This window comes from Rhineura floridana, chromosome 6 (genome assembly GCF_030035675.1).
Source record: "Rhineura floridana isolate rRhiFlo1 chromosome 6, rRhiFlo1.hap2, whole genome shotgun sequence".
In the NCBI taxonomy this organism is placed as follows: Eukaryota; Metazoa; Chordata; class Lepidosauria; order Squamata; family Rhineuridae; genus Rhineura; species Rhineura floridana.
The window spans coordinates 127,941,170-127,955,887 of record NC_084485.1 but is presented as its reverse complement, the minus strand read 5'-3'; the positions used below and the strand labels follow the sequence as shown (position 1 = coordinate 127,955,887).

At 41.1% G+C, this 14,718-nt stretch overlaps 1 protein-coding gene across 1 annotated transcript in view; it reads left to right on the top strand.

The window, feature by feature from the left end:
- The first annotated feature begins 2,081 nt into the window (after window positions 1-2,081).
- The window catches only part of LRRC39 (leucine rich repeat containing 39), a 16,904-nt gene continuing 4,267 nt past the window's right edge, over window positions 2,082-14,718 (top strand). Inside the window, exons 1-7 of the mRNA XM_061633827.1 lie at window positions 2,082-2,204; window positions 2,395-2,757; window positions 6,767-6,872; window positions 8,495-8,651; window positions 9,460-9,596; window positions 12,005-12,150; window positions 13,712-13,864. Coding sequence (XP_061489811.1) covers window positions 2,597-2,757; window positions 6,767-6,872; window positions 8,495-8,651; window positions 9,460-9,596; window positions 12,005-12,150; window positions 13,712-13,864 — 860 coding nt within the window. The 5' untranslated portion in view covers window positions 2,082-2,204; window positions 2,395-2,596. The remainder of the gene's footprint in view (window positions 2,205-2,394; window positions 2,758-6,766; window positions 6,873-8,494; window positions 8,652-9,459; window positions 9,597-12,004; window positions 12,151-13,711; window positions 13,865-14,718) is intronic.

Genomic DNA, 14,718 nt, shown 5'->3' with positions numbered 1-14,718 from the left:
TTTAACACCAGAGTGTGATGATGGGGGAAGGGACAACAGATGGAAGAAGTGATCCAATGTGACTGACAGGTCAAGTTTGTACCAGAGGGAATTTTACCAGTGCACTCCAATCCCAGCAATTTGTGGAAAGGAGCAGAGTGAAAACTATGTCTTGAACTGAAGGAGCATTTTATTATGTGGAGGACAGAGATAGAACTCCTTTGTGACTGCCGGGTCTAGCTTGTAAAAAGTCATTCCCTTTTAGTTCTCCCCTCCCCCTCCAAAAAGGTGCCTAGCATAAAAGCCTCTGGACCTAGCTGTCTGCAGTTTTGCAGATTTCTTACCCAGGAACACTTCTCTTGTATCTGCAATTTTCACACCAACTGACAACTTACTCTCCCCTGTAGTGTTTTGTGATTTCTTTTTCACACATCCCAAAACTATAATGGCTGCTCTTGCCTCTTCAGCTATCCTTCTGAAATTTGTCAGGATTCATGCTCTCAGATGGAATGAACTTGCCTGCAAATTTCATGCAATTCTGGCCAAAAATTTAAAAAGTTACAGACAGTTCCTTTTTTGGAGGAAATATATCACATTTTAGAGGTGCCCAGCACAAAGGCCCTAGGACTATCTATATGTAATTTGACAGGCTTTATCTACTCTAGTGTGCCTGTAAATTTCATCAACATTTGTTAAAAGGGAAAAAAGTTACACCAATTTCCCAGTAGTGAAGGGGGTAGGTGGGGTGGGAAACTGGGCAGAATTGGGCAGCCTCTGAATTGATCTGAGACAAATCAACCTGTTTGACAGAACAGCAAATGGGAGCCTGGACCACATCTTGTAGTCGGTGCACACCCCTATTATATGCTACCTCCAGTATTGAAAGTAGCATGTCTCTGAACACTTGCTGAGGAACGTCAGCAGGAGAGTCCTATTATTCTTGTGCCTTATTTGTGGACTTCTCAGAGACATCTGATTGGCCTACGTGAGAAATGGGATGCTGGTCCAGACAGGCCTTTCATCTGATCCAGCAGCATTCTTTTTATGTTCTTGGTCCCTAGGTAAAAGGCCTGCACTAGTAGAATGAGGTGAGTGGTGCTGGACATTTCACTCCAATCAATGCTCTGAATCTATTGACCATTAGGGGCAATACATATAGTTAGTCAGTTGAAAGTGCCCCTTCTTGAATTCTCTCCTTGTTACTTTCCTCAAGTTTAAGCATGCCTCTGATTGATTAGACTGATATTCTCAGGGCTATCATCACTTCCAGTTCCTCTTCCTCCTTCCCACAATTATCTCCCTACCTTTTGAATTCAGCTAGTGTAGATTAGGCTTTCCTATACACATGTACTTTCTTAATAAAATGAATTTATTTTGTTTAAGATAAACAGCACTCTCTTTCATATTATTTTTGTATCTCTGCTGCATAAAGCAACTTTCTTCGTGTGTGTGTTTGGAAGGGAGGAGTCCTTAGGAGTTCTGAGGATATTCTCTCCATTAATGTGGACCCTAACAATCTCACAGTAATGGAATCTTAGGCTGGTGGTCTGAAGCTGCTCTAGGTTTTGGATTGCAACATCTGATATTGATTGATTGATTGATTTATAACCTGCCCTTCCTCCTAGCAGGAGCCCTGCTGCCATTGTAGTGGGTTTGGACATTTTTAGAGTATTTACCATCAACCCACCTAGCCAGGGTAACACTAAATACCGTTTGGTTTCCAGATAAAATGCATTTAAAACATTACTAATAGGAACTTTTCGATAACCCACTTGAGTGTTTCTTGCTATGCCCTATTTTTCTTTACTAAAATATGGCTGCTGTTCTGCCCCCAAACTGGCCATTATTCTATCCCAAATTATTCATTTGGATATGTGTCACCAATTATAACCATAGTAATATTATAGTAAAATATTTTCTTTGTCCAGAACAGCTAGCTTCATTTTGACTGCTTGTTAACTGCAAGTTCTGAAAAGCAGAAAGAGATTCAGAATGGGCAAATACCTTAGAGGGCTATGATGTCTGGCCATTGCAATACGTACTATTCCCAGCCAGCGTCATGGGTTAAAATTAGAACTTGGCTGGAGTTACATTTCACGCTTTCATAGTTGGTGTAAAGGTTGGCAATGGCTCTAGGAAAAGCAGGCAGGATTCACCGCTGATTTCTGTTGCAGAAATCAGCAAGCCATGGAAAACCAGCCAATACAATACAGGCCATGATTTAGGTAAGTAATTACAATAAAATGTTTTTGTTCAGTGCTCAAGGTGAATGCACTGGCAAGGGATTTGTTGATCGGTGGATGGAGCCTGCTGTTCCTCTGCAGCTAAAAATGGGAACATGCTTTTGAAATGGCTTGTGATCGGTGAGTGATTGTCAAGGAGGCTTTGTCTAGAATCATCTCTCTTTTTTTGTAGCTCTTTTATGCTGCTTGGCTGCAAGGGTCTGCAAACGTGGCTCTGACAATTCTAGGCTGTGGAACCACTTCTCTTTCACTGTATATTATTTCTACTGGAAGTCAATTGACGTGCAGGGATCAAAGATACTTGACCCTGAAGGTCTCTCCAGATTTTCCTCTTTGATACACAACTCTCCTGTATGCAATAGTGACACAGGAAAATGAAACCAGACACAGAATCAGATTGCGGAACATCTATGACTGAAACGTCAGTTTGCATTGGCTCATTTACAGCTGTTAAGACACTTTGGGAAGTCAGAATCCAGAACATTAGTGAAGAGCTCCGAAAGGAAAAGGAATTCAGTAAGAGGGCTGCAGAGAGGTAGGTTCCCAGTAAGACTTACTGGTTCTTTGGAGACCTTAGAATCTGTTTTTATACTGCCACAAGAGTGGCTGTATACTATAGTTAGCATGGATTTTGCACATTCCTCAGTGTTAAATTATAAATACCCCCCTTGCCATTCTGATGCTTCCCATAAGCTCATTTCAAAACAAAACCTTCCTAACCTTATAGTCCTGAACTCAGAAACGCTTGCTTAACAACCTTCTAAATTTTCATGGCGATACACAAAACAGTCAAACAGAATCGAGAGTTCAAAGTGTAAAAAGAAAGAGTAAAAACAGACCCCTTTTGGACTTCTTTGTCAGAATTTTCATAATTTCTTGAAATTAATTAAAGATCAGCCATGTTCACAGAGTACCTGTAATCCTATTATAACCTTGCTCCACACTCTGACCTTCATCTTCTGCAGTTTAAAAGTTAAAAAAATGCCTCGCTGATTTTTAATTAATTTAAGACATTTTGCATTGAAGCCTATTATGATGTCGAGTAAGAACCAATGGTCAGTGTTCTAAAAGCCAGACTCACAGTTGCTTGGCTTGCCTAATCAGGGGGCCACACCCAGGGCAGACACTTATTTCACTTTAGACAGTCATGGCTTCCCCAAAGAATCCTAGGAAGTGTAGTTTGTGAAAGGTGCTGAGAGGAGACTCCTATTCTCCTGACAGAGCTCCAGAGTGGCCAGAGTGGTTTAACAGTCAGCCCCCCTAATTGAAGCTCTGTGAGGGGAACAGGGCATCTCCTAGCAGTTCTCAGCACCCTTCACTAACTACACTTTCCAGGATTCTTTGGGAGAAGCCATGACTGTCTAAAGTGAAATAAAGTTCTGGTGTGGATGTGGCCAGGGACAGCTTTGGTTTAAATTTGGGTGGGAGACTACATGTGCCTGCTGTAGAATAACAAGGTAGGGGAAACGTTGAAAAAGAATAATACTGTTCAAAATGTTTTCCTTTTGGAAAGGAAAGGGCCTTCTACTCTGCCCAGTGCCCACCCACCCAATCTCCTCCCCTCCCCTTCCCGCCCTCCTCATCCCCTCCTCCAGGTCAGTTCCACCTATCCTAGGTATGATTGCACAGGAGTAAATCCCACTGAACTCAAAAAGCATGCAGTTGATCAAACCTGCCCTGCCCTCCTATCACCTCCCTTTTGCTCCTTCCCTCCCCCTTCCTTCATCCCTACCTCCTCCCCTTTCAATCCCCTCCTTCCCCCTCCCCCTTCTTCTGCTCCCCTCCCCCTTTTCTCCTTCCCTCTACTCTCCCTTCCCCCTCCCCCTCCCCCATGGTCAGTTTTACCTATTCTAGCCATGATTGCACGGGAGTAAATCCCACTGAACTCAATAAGCATGCAAATGATCAGACCTGCCTTTACCTTCCCCTCTCCCTTCCTCCTCCCTTCTTCCTCCCCTCCTCTCCCCTCTCCCTTCCTCCTCCTCCCCTGCCCACTCTAGGCCTCCCTCCAAATGGTCAGTTTTACCTATCCTAAGCATGATTGCATGGGACTAAATCCCACTGAGCTCAATAAACATGCAAATGATCAAACCTGCCCTCCTCCTCCCCCTCTTGCCTGCTCCCCTCCCCCTCTTCCCATCTCCATCACCTGTGGTCAGTTTCACCTATCCTAAGTATGATTGCCAGGGGAGTAAATCCCACTGAACTCAATAAGCATGGAAATGATCAATCTAATCTCAGCAAATTTGCACAAGATCCCATTTCTTACCTCCTGGATTAAAAAGCAAAGAAATTCACTAATAGGCAAAAAAAACCTTGCGATTTAAGAGCATAACTATAGCCCACAGGTATTTCTATCAAACTTTAAAAAGCAGGGAAATTGGGCAGCTATAGTGAATGCACCAGGGGCACAGGAGACCTGACCTCCTCTCTGAGATATTGTCCTGCCCTACACATTTATCAAAATGCAAATACAATTTAGGTTGGTCTTTCACAGTCCAATCCACTTCTTGTGTAGCTTGGAAGAATTTGGTATCATGTGCCTCTGAGCATATGGTGAGTGGTGGCAACACCTGCAATCAGCCCAAATAACAGAAACAAGACGTGCTGTGCTGATCTTGTTTTAGCAGGGATGAAGCAACAATATTAAAACAGTTGATATTGTTCATATAGTCACTTTAAATATGTTTGATTTCCTTTGCAATTTTAGTGAAGTTTCCTATAGGAAATCATTTTCTTTTGTTTCTATTTCTGTGAACATGTGAAGTACAGCAACACTTTGCAAAATTTACACTAAAAAAACTCCAAAAATAATTGTGGAATAATGGCACTGACTATTCTGAAGAATAGTCTCCAGTGGACATCAGGAGTGTCTCAGTTTGCACAAGATAAAACAGTGGGAGTTGAAAAATATTCTAGCAAAATTCTAGGTGTGATCTATGTTTTTAATTGACCATGCTTGCCTTTCCTTGAGTGGTTTGAGCATAGCAGGCTGAATCATTCATCTTGGGCAAGTTTGTTTTTCCCAACAGCTAGAGTCATTGCTTAAGTAGCAACATATTGTAATCTGTCTGATTTTACATCAAACTGCAGTTTCAGATTCAACTGTTAATGTGCCCAAAATAGAAATAAAGCATAACCTCCAGTTTGCAACAAAAAAGGCTATTTTCACCATCATATGATATCGACCAATAAAAAGCCTTTGAAATTCATAAAAATAAGTTTGACACAGATTTCTAGGATGAATAATGAAATATAATTTTCTAGGTTAGATTCTCTGTAGAAACAGTAGTAACAGAAAATAAGCTAAGTAAGAAGAACACCAACAAACATACAAAAATGTAATTCTCTATCTTTGGAGGTGGCAGGTGTTGCCACCACTCACCATACCCTCAGAGGCACATTTGTAGGGCAGTACAATATCTCAGAGAGGAGGTCAGGTCTCCTTCTCCCCTGGTACATTCACTATAGCTGCCTAATTTCCCTGCTTTTTAAAGTTTAACAGAAATATCTGTTGGCCATAGGTAAGTTCTTAAACTTCAAGGTTTTTTGCCTATTAGTGAATTTTTTTGACCTTTATGAGCAACATATTGAGTTGAACTCTCTCATGGGATGCCTGAGTTTTTGTTTGTGTAGAGTATTTCTGAATTGCCTTCCTCCAAAGGAGCTCAGGATAAAAACATGTACATGCAAAAAAATAGATAACAAAATCATTAAAACATGGGTTCACATATTGCTACTGGGGACTAACCATCGCATTATCAAACTGTAAAATTCTAGGTGAATAAAAATGTCTTCAATTGATGTTAGAAAACCAACAATGTGGGAGACAGACACAACTCTAGGGAGAGATAATTCCAAAATTGGGGCACCATCACAGAGAAGCCCATTCTATATGTCCCTTCATGATTAATCCTGGTGGGGACCATGAGGAGAGCACACACATGGCCAGTCTTAATAACTAAATCAGCTGGTATTAGAAGAGGCACTCCTGCAGATATTTGGGCCCTGAGACATTTAATATAAACCATTACCAATTTCAGTTGCATTCTACCTCCAATTTGGTGGGAAATTACATTTCAAAGTTCTCCTAAATAAAAAGAAAATAAAAATGATAGAACTTCTTGCAACTAGATAATTAACACAGCAGGGAAATGCTAGGACCTTACTGCCTGATGTACTAGTCTTCTATTTGCAGGGAGTCTTTTACTCTTTTCCCCAAATCCACAGCCTGAAGTGATACATTCCAAAATTCTAACACCTCAGTCGCCTACATGTATAGATCAGGCTTAAGACAGTATGCTGTGGGCCATGGCATTTAAGTGGCACCTTCTTAGTGCAGATTGGTAGGGTGGTCTAAGATCCATTAATTACAAAGTGACAGACGACACTTCTGGTATTATGTATTTGAAAGCAACACTACTAGACACCAGTGCCTGACCTATCCTGCCCCCACCTATGGATCAGAATATTTGAACTCGTAAGGTGAAAATCCTAGGCAAATAAGGAAGGAATATATTAAAAGCTTTCCAACTTTTTTCTAGATTGACACTTGTTTGGGAAGAGAGAGTCAGTTTGGCCAAACTCAAAGAAAAATTAATCACTGAAGATGGAAGAGCTGTTTTAAAGATTGAACAGGAAGAATGGAAGGTATTATTATTGATATTACTAACAAAAGATTTTACATTGTTATCCCAGCTTCAGTGTTTCACTTCGTCAGTTTAATCCAGGCTTCCCCAAACTTTTGTCCTCCAGATGTTTTGGACTACAGCTCCCATCATCCCTGACAATTGTCTATGCTGGCTGAGGCTGATGAGAGTTGGAGTCCAAAGCATCTGAAGGGCACCAGGTTGGGGAAGACTGGTGTATTCTATCGTTACCCATAAAGGCAACATTCAGGAGAATCATGGTTACACATGATCATTCACCTTGCCAACATCTTTCTCTATGCGCATACCTAGCATAAAATCAGTCCTGGGCTCTCCACACGTTTAAGATTCGGTAGAGGAATTCAGATCCTTTACAACTTTTACAGTATAGTAGTTTATTTGTGAAGCACCTAAAAAATGAGGTCCTCTATGAAATGTATAACAAATCTACTCTAGGAAACACAAAGTGGGCCTGGACAGAGCTGATAGCAAGTGGGGTGACCACACACTGATACCATGCACCATGCATGCAGGGTCAGCTGGCACTATAATTAGGCAGAGTGAATTCATTGCTTCAGGCAGTAGGTACTGGAAGGCAGACTCCGTGGCCATTCCTCCTGAGCCTTGGGCCATTCTGGTCTGTGGGAAATCCGAGCTGTGTGTACCACATAATCCTTTAAACTAGCCTGCTCCCCTCTGGGGCAGTGTAGGATGCTATTGCCACTACTGAAGAGAGATTCAACTGCCAGTCCAGTCAGCTTTTGTACATGGAATGGGGGGGGCATCTTGTCCTCTGCCTTAAGCAGCACAATGTCTTGGGCCAACCTGGCCTGCACCCGCAGACTGCAACCCCATTTGTTGTCTCTTTCTCTTATACACACAGAGCTGCTCAGTCCCACTATATTAAGGCCCCATCTGCACTGTATATTTAAAACCATTTTATATGACTTTAAACTGTCATGGCTTCCCCCAAAGAATCCTGGGAATTGTAGTTTGTGCAAAGAGTTGTTAGGGGACTCCCTATTCCCCTCACAGAGCAACAAACAATTCCTGTTAAGGGAACTCTGGGAATTGTAACTATTTGTGCACTGGTTTAAATATATAGTGCAGATGGAACCTAGACTTGGAAAAAAGCACCCTCTTGAAGCCAACAGGAGGCTTTTTTCCAAGGCTAGTTGAGATGTGGTAGGGCGTTTTCTTGCGGGGTGTGTGTGTCACAGTGCTTGGGGGATGGGTGGGCTAATAATTCTCTTCCAAACTTCATCTCCTTCCCCCAAAACAGCCCCTCCATATCACATTTAGTTTGTGGGCAGGGAGAACTATTGGCTACAGTGGAAAGTTTTATCATATCTAATTGCAGCACTGTGGGAGGGAAGAGGGGATGTTTGAGGTCAGTTGGGGTAGTCCCAGGGACCACATCTGGCTCATGGGTTGAAAGTTCCCCATCCCTGTTTTAACTAACAGAAAGAGACTCATTCAACAACTGTCCGTCTGTTCTGTTCATTTACTGTGTTCTACCTTGCTTCATGCTCTTATTTTGCCCCAGATTGATTGGATAATTGTAATTTTTTTCCTGGCAAGCTTAATGATTCCCTCTTCTTGATTTGTCTCATACAAATGTAGACTCTACCTTCTTGCTTGCTGAAACTGAACCACCTCCAGGAATGGCAGCTTCACCGAACTAGTTTGGTTAAAATCCCTCAATTCATTGGTCGCTTTCAAAATCTCATGGTTCTGGATTTGTCTCGAAATTCCATTGCGGAAATTCCTAGAGAGATCGGTGAGTTGGACGCTGAATATGCAATTGGCTTTTTTCAGCCAACGCTAATTTTTCATGACGTCATTCAAACTACTCCTGAAGTCCTTATGTAATCATATTAGAAAGTGAATGTCTGGTTTACCATTGTACTTTTTTCCCTTCCCTTTTGCCCTCTGAACAAACTCAGTGCACGCATTGCTGTTGACCTAAGAAGGAAAATAAAAGAAAAAAAATGTAGTGCCCTTTGTCTTGATTCCTGAAGGAGTCAGTACAGTAGGCAGAAGCAAGGTTGTTGTGGGTTCCTTAGTCTTTGATCAGTTATGGCCTCCATTAAAAATTCATTGTTACCTGTGCCCTACTAAGCCTCTTTACCCTGGCCTTTGACACCTGAGATGTATATTTTTAGGACCCACCCTATTTTTTGGTATATTGTGATGTTAATTTGCATTTAACATTTATGTACTTTAAAACTCTTGTAACCTGCCCTGGGACACTTGTGTGAAGGGCAGGTAATAAATTTAAATCAACTTAATTCATTAAATGTAACCAGAAGGTGAAACAGACATCCAATGTTGGTTCTTCAACAATCTGGCTTTTCTGGGTGAGATCAAAATAACATTTTCACAAGATCTGTGAAGATGGATCCAACTTAACTCCACAGTCTTGAAAATAAAATAAAGTTGAGAGAACCCTTAAAATGTATGAGCCATCCACAAAGTGATCATCTTCTTCATGTCTTTGTCTGACTTTTTTGAGGGTTCTGTTTGTTGAAAAATAAGCTTTAACAAGTGAAGATGACCAACTTTCATTTCATTTGTAACTTCTGCAGGTCAGTTGTCAAATCTCCAAGAGCTGAAGCTCAGTTACAATAAAATTAAAACTGTTCCGAAAGAACTAAGCAACTGTGTCAGCTTAGAAAGATTGGAGCTGGCAGTGAACAGAGACCTCTGTGAACTTCCCCACCAGGTTTGGAAACACCACTCTCTCTCTCTCTCTCTCTCTCTGGTTAGGGTGACAAAGGGCATGCTTACAATTACCTTCTTTTATACCAGAGTAATGAATGCTGGATCTGTTCCTGTTCTGAGGGCCAATGTAACCATTCCCCTTCCATGTGAGCCCGTAAGTGGCTCCTAGCAGACTTGCAATAAAACTGTGCCAACATGGAGGGATCATCTGTGAGTGTGGATTTGCTGTTACTGCCACTGCTTGCCCAATTATATCAGCCCTTTCTGGCCAAAATGCGGTAGCTGCATGCACAGCCACTTCGGGAGGTGCTAGTTCTTATACATGACACTGCTACACAACCATTGTTCCATTGTTAGCCCAATGGCAGCTCCCAAGACTCTGGTGTGAGGATTGCCATTCTGAGCTAGCTCTTACTATCACTTTACATTTTCTAATAAGGCTTATTGACCAATTAAAGGACTCGTAGTTGATTAATTGATTTATTATCAGTTAATTTTGCATGCGTTTGCACTTTTAAAAATGAAGCATGTATGTGTCACAACAGGCATGCTTAGAAAAAGCTTTTCCTGTTTTATATTTGAGAAAGGGGAAGATGGCCCATGATATAACAGCACAATCCTAGGCATGTTGGCTCAGGAGTAGGGATGGGGAAAGAAATTCAATTCAGTTCACATTTAAAGGTGAACTTACACAATTCGCGCTTTCTGAAACAATACTAGAACAGCCATCATTTGAAATTCACACATCTCCGAATTTTGCAGTTCTCCAGCAAAGTAATGTGAACAAAAAACGCATATACTATTTATTTATTTATTTTATTAAATTTATATCCTGCCCTTCTTCCCAGTAGTAGTTCAGGGTGGCATTACATACTAGGAGACAATGTGCATATATTACGGAAAATAACATACAAAATGCATTATATTGGGGGGGAAATGTGTATCTTAGGAGAAATTTGTACTAAAATGCTCATTAATTTTTGAGGATTTTCTTTTTTAAATTGCAAACTGCTACAGAATTTTAAGAACTGAATTTAAGTTTGGAAAAATTAGAAACTAAAATTGACATATTCACCTATCTGTACTCAGGAGTAAGTCCCACTGTGTTGAATGGGACTTCTTCCTTAGTAAATGTGTTTAGACCTGCATCTTAAATATTATAAGCTTAATTGCAACAAAGCAGTCCAAGGGGGAAGGGCTAGTGATTTGTTTCTTCTCTCCTTGTGGGACTTGATAGATTTTATTGCAAGGAAAATCCATTATGTCCAGATAGGTTTATCCCAATTGTATTTCCTCATTCCCTGTTTTATAATGTACGAAGTGGCTCTGACCACCTCACATTGGGGCAGTTTTTGTATTACATTTCCTTGCAAAAATTCTCAGGTCTGGCTTTTCCTTGTCACTCTACCGAAATATCTTGAACTCTGGGCAGGCCCTTCTATACTGCTTGTATTGTATGTATAAGAGTTACGTGCATGTACAAAGCCATACATTTTGGCCCAGAGGAAGAGATCAAAGTTATTGCTATAGAAACAGGACAAATTTGTTTACTGAAGCAGGTAGGTCCTGGTCACTCAAGCATCTGCTATGCAGACAGTTTGTTATGGTGGCACACACCTAACTTACTCTTGAATATAGTCCAACATACAATACTCAAAGTGGTTCCATAAGAACCCTGTCTGACTCTGTTCTGCACATTGCCTAAGATTCTAATGCCACGGATTTCAAGCAGATTCTTCAAAAGTAAGTGGTCTGACAATAGCACCAAGTAAGTTTAGGCCTCTGTCTAGGAGTGCCTCCAGGCTGTCATTATTTTCCAGGAGGAATTCAAATGCATACCAGAACTCTAGTTCTGCACATTTAAAGAGAATTAAAGTACTCTATCCCTCCAGCACAACAAAAACACTTAAAAACACAGAAGGCTTCATGTGGTTTGGAAAGTGATAGGAAAATGTGTTGAAATGTGTGGGATGAACAAATGATTTAATGGAAATATCAACATTCCTTAGGAAATTAGGATAACAGCAGGGTGAATGCTCATTATCATATAACTACCCCATAAACAAATCAGAAGGAACGTTCAGTAATGAACAGACATTAACCACCATGTAAGCTTTGTGCAACCAAAGCAGGATGAATACTGAATAAATAGCTGACCTAAGTCCCCACACTGCTGCTTTCCTGGTGCTTCAAAGATCAGTGGGGAGATGAATTAAAGATCACTGAAGTAACATGAATAATGCGCAGGGATCTCCTCTGCTCTCTCCCACCCCCTGGGTTTAGCCACTGCTGGTTTCTTGCACACAACACACAAAAACTGGATCCGGTCCTTCCTTGATGATTACAGTCTAGTCATACCGCTGATGGGATGTGCCTGTTATCACTGAGATACCTCTGTATTTTTCTCAGCTCAGCAACATGAAGAAGCTTTATCATCTAGATCTGAGTATGAATCAGTTTACCACATTCCCATCAGTCATTGTGGATATGCCAAACCTGGAATGGTTAGACATGGGAAGCAATCAACTTAAAGAAATCCCTGGCAATCTTGACAGGTAAATTATATAACTCAGGGAAATTCCTGCTCCTATCCAACAGTTCATAGTAGCGCTAAGTTACTGAAATAAAATGTCTCATTACCTAGATTGTAAAACTGAAATACATTGCAATATAGGCAAGGAGCATGATTGTACAGTTTATCCTAAAACAAACAAGTCCTGTGTCCCTGTTTACTGGGGGCCCATTTTTTGCCATTGAGAGGATGAGTGGAAGGGAGCAAGAAAGAAGTTCCTCTTCCTGTGTGTTGCCTCTGACATGCGTACCTTGAGACTACCTTGCTGTGCTATGGCTGATTCTCCCCTGGGAGCCAATTGGATAAGCCTGCTTGGTCCTGTGAGGTGGGGCCTGGGAATAGACACGAAGGAGACCCTTCTCCCTCTGCTCTGTTCTAAGGGCATAAATTGGTGGAGCCCACATAGCTTCAGCCATTGCCACCTTCATCTAGACCATTTTAGTCTAATCCATACTGACTATGCTGCCTTGAAACCATCACAGAATAGCTAATTGAAAGGATAATGGTTTTATGTTTGATTCATTTCTTTAGCACTTTTAATGTGTGCTGTGCTTTACAAACGTAACGACCCTTGAGGTATGTTACTCTTCCCATTTCACAGAGAAAACTGAAGCTGAAAAACAGGTGTTCCCAAGGCTAGTTAGTGCAGTTGGATATGAAACCAGCTGTCTCAGTTCAAAAACTTTATCCATTGGCACTCTGGGTTTGGCTGTTGTAGTGTTTGGCTCACCAATATTAAGATGATGGGATCAGGTGTTTTCATTTCAAGATAGGTTGTGCTAATTCAGCCATGTAAATAAACTCACAAAAGTTACAAACCTGCCTTTAAAAAAAAAGAGTTAGGCTGCTAAGGAGCTAGTAACTTGTTTCCTTTCTAGCTGCAGAGGGGAAGCCCCCTCCCCTCAACAGCCACCATAATGCAGAATCCTAGAAAGTTAGTTTAAAAAGGTCATTCTGCTAAACAGGCTGGTGGTAGTAGGACAGAACTGAAGAACAGGCTTCTTTTTCTCCATGGCCAGCACGGAAATCAAGTGGACAATCCCTCCCCTGCCAGCCACTCGTTTGCATGCATGGAATAGCTACCAGGCGAGTTGTTAAATATAAAGGTGTGCTAATGGAGCTAGCAATTCAAGATTATACATTGATGAGGATCACAGAAATCCCTTTCTTTCAGGTGTTCAGAGAGGGATGAACAGGTAAATTAACAGAACAAATTTGGCAAGACTGTCTTGACTTTATTTGTCATATTTTCTCCTGGAAATGCTATAATAGTTATAAGAGAAATTCCCTCCACTGATCCAAACCAATGGTTAGTACTGTCAGCTCTGACTAGCACAAGCTCTTCCAGATCTCAGGCAAAGATTTATCCTCAGCTAGCTGCCATAAATTCCATAAATGAGAACCCCAGAGAAATTGCTCATAGCATGCCATGCTTGCACTCCATTCCTAAAACCACACTGAGAAATTACAGTATATGGGTAGAGAAATGAAATTTTTTGTATAGTGTTTTTCTTCATAATTAATAGATCTGTTTGACTTCACAGAGTAGAAAACCTACATACTTTGTGGCTTCAAAGGAATGAAATAACTCATATACCAGAATCCATTCATAACTTAAAAAATCTGAGCACTCTTGTCCTTACCAACAATAAACTCCAGGATATTCCTACTTGCCTGAAGGACATGACAAACTTGAGGTGAGCAGAAAGCCCCTGCAGTAGCTGGAATACTGCACTGGCTGTACATTAGCTATCAGGCCAAGTTCAAAGTTCTTGTTTTGTTGTACAAAGCCCTACAAAGCTGGGGACGGGGATACCTGAAAAATCATCTTACCTCTTATATACCCAGTTGATCACTGCACTCTGCAGATAAGGGCCCCGTGCAGATACCATCTTATCAGGAGGTCCGTTCCGCACAACACAGGAAACAGACCTTTAGTGTGGCACCTACCCTGTGGAATTCCCTCCCCTTAAATATTAGACAGGCACCATCTCTGTTATCTTTTCAGCACCTGCTGAACACCTTCCTCTTTCAACAAGCCTTTTAAGTAGAGACCTTATCCCAATCTGTCTTGGAATTGCTTTTTAAGATGTTTCTAAAGCTTTTTTAAAAGACATTTTTAAAGATGTTTTGTTTTAATATATATTTTAAGTCCATTTTTAAAGATGTTTTAGAGTGTTTTTAGTGTTTTGTTTGCCACCCTGGTCCCCTTCTGGAAGGGCAGGATATAAATTTAATAAAGAAAGAAATACAACTATGGGCAGGCAGATACATACAACCACACTGCTCAGAGTTGCTGCTTTTAGGCTTCTGTTCACCTGGCTCAGTGGTTTCAAGAAAAAACTGAAATGTTCCATGGCACCACAAACCAGCTGAGGCTTCTGTTTCTTGTAACTGCATCCCCATACACTAATAGTTCCTAAATTATAAGGAAATCCAAAGCACAAGTATGCTAAAAGGGGGTCTGAAGTGTACCTAAAGTATTAAGCTATCATGTTGGATGCTGCACCAATTTTTTCCTTTGGAGTGTGGAGGTCTTACTGATTTGTTT